This window comes from Trichechus manatus, unplaced genomic scaffold, assembly GCF_000243295.1.
Source record: "Trichechus manatus latirostris isolate Lorelei unplaced genomic scaffold, TriManLat1.0 scaffold00006, whole genome shotgun sequence".
Taxonomy (NCBI): domain Eukaryota; kingdom Metazoa; phylum Chordata; class Mammalia; order Sirenia; family Trichechidae; genus Trichechus; species Trichechus manatus.
In genome coordinates, this window is record NW_004443942.1 from 893796 (window position 1) to 900069 (window position 6274).

The 6274-nt window shown below is 41.7% G+C and overlaps 1 protein-coding gene across 3 annotated transcripts in view; it reads right to left on the reverse strand.

The window, feature by feature from the left end:
* Window positions 1-6274, reverse strand: part of DENND2B (DENN domain containing 2B) — a 132452-nt gene that overhangs the window by 62662 nt on the left and 63516 nt on the right. For all 3 annotated transcript variants that reach the window (XM_004369622.2, XM_004369624.2, XM_004369623.2), the window contains exon 2: window positions 1050-1154. In XM_004369622.2, coding sequence (XP_004369679.1) covers window positions 1050-1129 — 80 coding nt within the window. In that variant the 5' untranslated portion in view covers window positions 1130-1154. The remainder of the gene's footprint in view (window positions 1-1049; window positions 1155-6274) is intronic.

Sequence of the window (6274 nt, forward strand, 5' to 3'; positions counted from 1 at the left end):
CAGACTTAATGGTCTTACTGAGACTGGAGGAACCCCGGAGAGCATGGCCCCTGGATTCTCTATCAGCCCAGAACTAAAACAATATCCGAGGCCAACTCTTCAGACAGAGATTAGACTGCACTGTGGGATATAAAGTGATACTCGTGAGGAGTGTGCCTCTTAGCTCAAGTAGATACAAGAGACTAAACAGGCAGCTTCTGTCCGGAGGTGAGATGGGAAGGCAGAGAGGGTTAGGGGCTGATTGAATGGACATGGGGAATCAGGGGTGGAAAGGAAGAGTGTGCTGTCACAGTATGGGGAAAGCAATTAGGGCCACATAACAATGTATGTACAAATTTTCGTATGGGAAAAATAAAAATTAAAAAAAAAGGCCTTGAGATCTCACTAGCTGCTAAGAAGTTAGAGTTTCGATATGAACTCAATTCTTTCTGATTCCAAAATCTGTGGTTTTTCTATGGTCCCACATTCCCACTTTTAAAAATAGGACAAAACCAAGAAAGTGGACTATAGCTTACACTGACTAAAATTCCCCAAGCTACTTTCTTTGCAGCCCAGACTAAATTCTTCTAGAGCCTAGACTTCTGCTTGTAACTCATGCTAATATGCATAGCTACCTACCCACCCCTACCCCCAATGTGGTCAGCCTTCCTCCCAATAGCGCATTCTGGCTCAGGCACAGCCCCCAAGCTGTCCCCACCCTGGGAAAAGATTACAGCCAGAAGACCACCAGCTATTTCTTGCTGGTTCCATTCCGGAAGCCCTAGGCACCTCCAACAGTACAAAGTAAAGCTTGTTTTGGGGTCACTGTTTGCTATCTCCTATGGAAATCTATATATATCTATAGAATTAGAAAATGAAATACAGACTACAGAAGACTTCTGATCAACAGCCAGCATGAGTTGGGGCCACACACCTGGATAACTATCACAGTCATGATGATAATCGTCTACATTTTGGCTGGGATCCTGCTCGAGATGCAGGCCATTTGGATGTCTCTTGACGCCACCGTCCAGTGAGCCTCACTCTGCCAGAAGTGGCCCCCTACTCACCTGCTCAGTGTCCCCTGAGAGGCCTTAGTGCCTCCGGCTCTGTGTGTGATGCTGGCATTCTTGTTGGCAGTCATGGTCATTTCGGCTCTCTGCAAACCCAGAGCCCTGCAAAAGAAGACAAGTCTGTAAGCCAAGTTTCCACAGGCTGCCAAAGAGCAGCTTCCAGATGGCCTACCAAAACTGCCAAGAGGGTTTCTGTGGCAAGTGGTAGGAACCACTTTCCCACATATATTCAACTTCATGTGTTACAGCTTAAGAACCTCACGGGACCCCTGACCTGGGGTAGGGAAGGGTCTATGAGCTAACAGATAACTTATCACTTCAAGAAAATGGTAAGAAACTTCATTTCCATTCCTCCTTTCCTTGCTTCTTATGCTAGAGTTTCCATAACTTCTATCTTTCCACACAGTCTTTATGAGTTTTGCCGTATTTGCACACCTCCTGAGCTACAATTTTCTAGCTCATAGGAATGAAATAGGAATAAATTTGAAACTGACTTGCTTTGGGAAAAAAATCCTAACCTTGTTTGAAACAATAAATCATTCATTCATTCATTCAACAAATATTTACTGAGCACCCATGTCCTAGGTGCTGTGATAGAGCAAAGAATAAAACAAAGTCTCTGCCCTTGTGGAGCTTCAGCCTGGTAAGGGAAAGGCAGGCAATAAGGGCGCCCACACACATACACACGCACATACACACACATACCACAAATGTGTGACACGTAAGTGTATGTTTGTGTATAATATGTAAGGGGATATAAGTGGTATGAAGAAAAAATCAAGTAGAGGGAAAGAGAGTGTGTTATTTTAAACAGGATGTTCACAGAAGGCCATTCTGACAAAGTAACATTTGAGCCAAACCAAACCCATTGCCATCAAGTTGATTTCAACTCATAACCACCCTATATCAGACACTGTAAAATAGTGAGCAAGAAAACATTGTTGAAAGAAATTAAAGAAAACCTAAACAAATAGAAATACATCCATGTTCATAGATCAAAAAATACTGTTAAAATGGCACTACTCCCCAAACTGATCTACAGATTCAACACGAGCCCTATCAAAATCCCATCTGGCTTCTTTGAAGAAATTGATAAGCTGATCCTCAAACTGTATGGAAAAGCAAGGGATCCAGAGCAGCCAAAGCAATTTTGAATAAGAACAACAAAGTTGGAGGACTCAGATGACTTAATTTTAAAATATACTACAAAGCTACAGTAATCAAGAGAGTGTGGTACTGGCATGAAGGATAGAGCTCAACAGAATAGAACTGAAAATCTAGAAATAAACCCACATATTTATGGTCAAATGATTTCCAACAAGGATCTCAAGACAATTCAAAAGAATAGTCTTTTCAACAAATAGTGCTGGAACAAACTGGATATCCAAACGCAAAAGAATAAGGTAGGATCCCTACCCTCATACCATACACAAAAATTAAGTCAGAATGGATTACAGACCTAAATGTAAGAACCAGAAAACTACAAAATTAAAGCTTAGAAGAAACCATAGAAATAAATCTTTGTGATACTGGATTAGGCAATGGCTTTTTAGATATGACACCAAAAGCACAAGCAACAAAGGGAAAAAAAGGTGAATTGGACTACATCAAAATTAAAATCTTTTGCGCTGCAAATGATACCCTCAAGTAAATAGATAACCCACGGAATGGGAAAAATATTTGTAAATAGTATCTGCCAAAGAACTTATATTCAGAACGTATTTTAGAAAAAAACTCTTATAACTCAATAATAAACAAAAGACAGAAGATGGGCAAAGGATTTGAACAGACATTTCTTCAAAGATATAAAACTGGCCAATAAGCACATGAAACAATGCTCAACATCATTAGTCATTAGAGAAATACAAATCAGAGCCATAATTAGATACCATTTCACACCCATTAGGATGGTATAATCAAAAAGACAGACAATAATGACTGTTGGCAAGGTTGTGGAGCACTTTGAACCCTCCTTCACTGCTGGTGGGAATGCTTAGGAAACAGTTTGACAGTTCCTCACAAAGTTACACACAGAGTTACCACAAGACCCAGGAATTCCACTCCTAGGTATGTATATCTAAGAGAAATAAAAACATATGTCCACACAAATACTTGTACTCGAATGTTCATAATAACATTATTGGTAATAGCCCAAAAGTGGAAACAACCCAAATGCCCATCAACTGCCAGATAAACAAAATGCGGTACACATCCACAAAACAGATTATTCAGCAATGAAAAGGAGTGAAGTATTGATCACTCTACAGCATAGATGAGCCATGTAAATAGTATGCTACGTGAAACAAGCCAGTTATAAAAGACCACATATTGCATGATTCCATTTATCAAAAATGTCTAGAATAGGCAAATCTATATAGAACATAGATTAGTGGCTGCCTGGGTCGGGGATGAGGGTAGGGGAATGGAAAGTGATTGCAATGAGTACGGGGTGTTTGGGGGTAGTGATTAAAATGTTCTGAAATCAGATAGTGGTGATTTCTGTACAACTCTGTGAACTGTACATTTTAAATGGGTAAGTTTTATCATATGTGAATTTTATCTCAATATAGATGTTAAAATAAAACTTAAAAGCAAAAAAAAAAATTGTTTTAAGTGCCTTAGAGAGTGGGTGTGAGAGACAGACACAACTGATATATCAAGCACATTTCCAATGTGAATGTGCACTATGGCCTGGGCTGACACCACCATTATGGAAGCTAAACAGTTTAGGAACAGTAGTTTTCTCACTCCAATAAGCATCCTCATCACGTTGACCAAACTTAAATGTATCTGATGTAAAAGTGAAACATATTTATTTATGGACACCAGCAACTTTACTCCTGGAGACCATCTTACTTATTACCTTGGTGCAAATAAGTGATTGGTCTCAATGATAAAAATAAGCAAAACTTTAATTCTTGATATCATTTATAGTTTTTTCCTAACTTCAACATGAAATGTGCCATCTCTAATTGCTTTAACTTCATGTGAACTCTCACGGTTGTGGTTTTGATGACAGTGGTAGTGGGTAGAGTGGGGGTTGAAAAGGGAGGAAGCATCCAACAGAGTAAGGGTAATTTTATGATGGTGATAGCACTGAAATGTTTCCCCAAGGTGAATACTGCAAATGCTTTTGGAAATAGGAAACTAACTTTGGGCCTCACTTTCATCCTTCATAAAGTGGAGATAATCCTTCCCTACCTGTTGACCTTTAAGGGTTGCTATGGTACTCAAACAGCCAATTATGCAGGAAAAAAAATTCTTCATAAATGTTTAAGTATACAGCATAATGTCAGTGACGATATTAGCTCAGTATGGCACCAGGTCACCTATGCACACTGGCTCTGATGAGATGTTCTCTACCCACACCCCCTAATGCCAAGTTAAGTGCTTGGTATATGGCTGTGTGGGCAATGCAGAAAAAAGGGAGAGAAAAGACAGCTTCTGGAAGCTTTCCCAGGCCTGTACTTAGGGTCCTCAGGGAACACAGTGCTACAGGAATCAACTTGCAATAGCTTTCAACTGTGCCCATGGTAGCAATGGTCAGAATAACCATCACCACTCATCAAAACAACACTGGACATGCTCTAGCAGCTCTAGGGCAGGCCCTCAGGGAAAGGGTAGAAGATATGCAGAAAGTCCAGAAATTGAAATATATTGGAAGAACATGATGAAAAACCTATCTTCTTTCCCTGAATTTCCAAACTAAGGAGGGTGGACCCACTGGTCTGAAATGCTATTCTGCAGAACACAGAGCCAACTTAGTAAGAAGTAAAAATGTAGCTGACTCTGATATTTGGGCAGGCCAAGAAGAAAAATCCTGTAAAGATGCAAGAGAGGAAGGAATCAAAACTGCTCCGAGGCCCATGGCAGAGACCCTCAGTCACACTTCTGCAAGAGCACAGCTGCCATTCTCAGAAGTAGCCTGGGAATTCAGGCATCTTGGGCAGACACTGCTGAGAACCCCAGAGAGGCCCACTATGTCAGAAGAACAGAGAAGCCAACCCACCCTCATCCCTCAACTGCTCTCTCTGGGCCAGGTCTATCAGGGTCAGGAAATAATTTAGGGGCTTCAGGAGCTGACGCCAGGCTAACCCTTGATACCTGAAGCTCAGATGATCACTCTCTGTGTGGCTGACTTCCTGGTGGACAGTGCTTCTCCCAGCACCCTAAGAGCAACCCAGGCTCTCATCTATGCTTTTACCCTGGTACCTTGGCTAGTCAGGCTGTTACAAGGAGAGAAGATGCTCCTAAGCAGAGGAAATGTCCACTGGGAATGGAGCAAAGAAGCCAGGATGGAAGACTGCTTGACTAGTTCCTAGCCCATCAATGGCAAAGTTCAGGCAGAAACTGCATGTTTAGAAAATGAAATTCTTCAATTAGCATCTACCACCAATTACAAGCTGCTCAAAAACCCAACTCTGACAAATAATAGACAACCATCTGAAGGGTTACAATCCAGACAGAAGAACATAACAAGGTACCTCTGTAACAGGAACGTTTCCACAAACTCTGGACTGTGACAAAGAGATCACATCCCCAGGTACTTGTGATGGATGCAGTGGGAAGAACACCTGACTTGGAGTCAACAACTGGGTCCAACTCTGCCTCTGTCAACCGCTTGTTATGTGACCTTGCACAAATAAGTCTCAAAGATTTTCTCACTATAAGAATAATAATATCCCAGACAGAGCTGGAGAAAAATGTAAAACAAAATTCCAATTCACAAAAAAAGACCAGACTTACTGGTCTAACAGACTGGAGAAACCCCGAGAGTATGGCCCCTGGACACCCTTTCAACTCAGTACTGAAGTCACTCCTGAGATTCATCCTTCAGCCAAAGATTAGACAGGCCCATAAAACAAACAATAATGCATGTAGCTCAACCACGTATACAAGACTAAACAGGCACACCAGCCCAGGGGCAAGGACAAGAAGACAGGAGGGGATAGGAAAGCTGGATGAATGGAAATGGGGAACCCAAGGTCGAGAAGGGGAGAGTGTTGACACGTCACGGGGCTGGCAACCAATGTCAAAAAACAATATTCTTGTTGGTTACCAGGGATGGGAGGGGTGGGGGGGGAATACTAAATAGGCAATAGACAAGTGGTAGCTTGGGTGAAGGGTGAGACAGTACACAATACAGAGGAAACTAACACAACCTGTACAAGGAAAGGTCATGGAGGCCCCATGGGCACATCCAAACTCCCCGAGGGACTGAG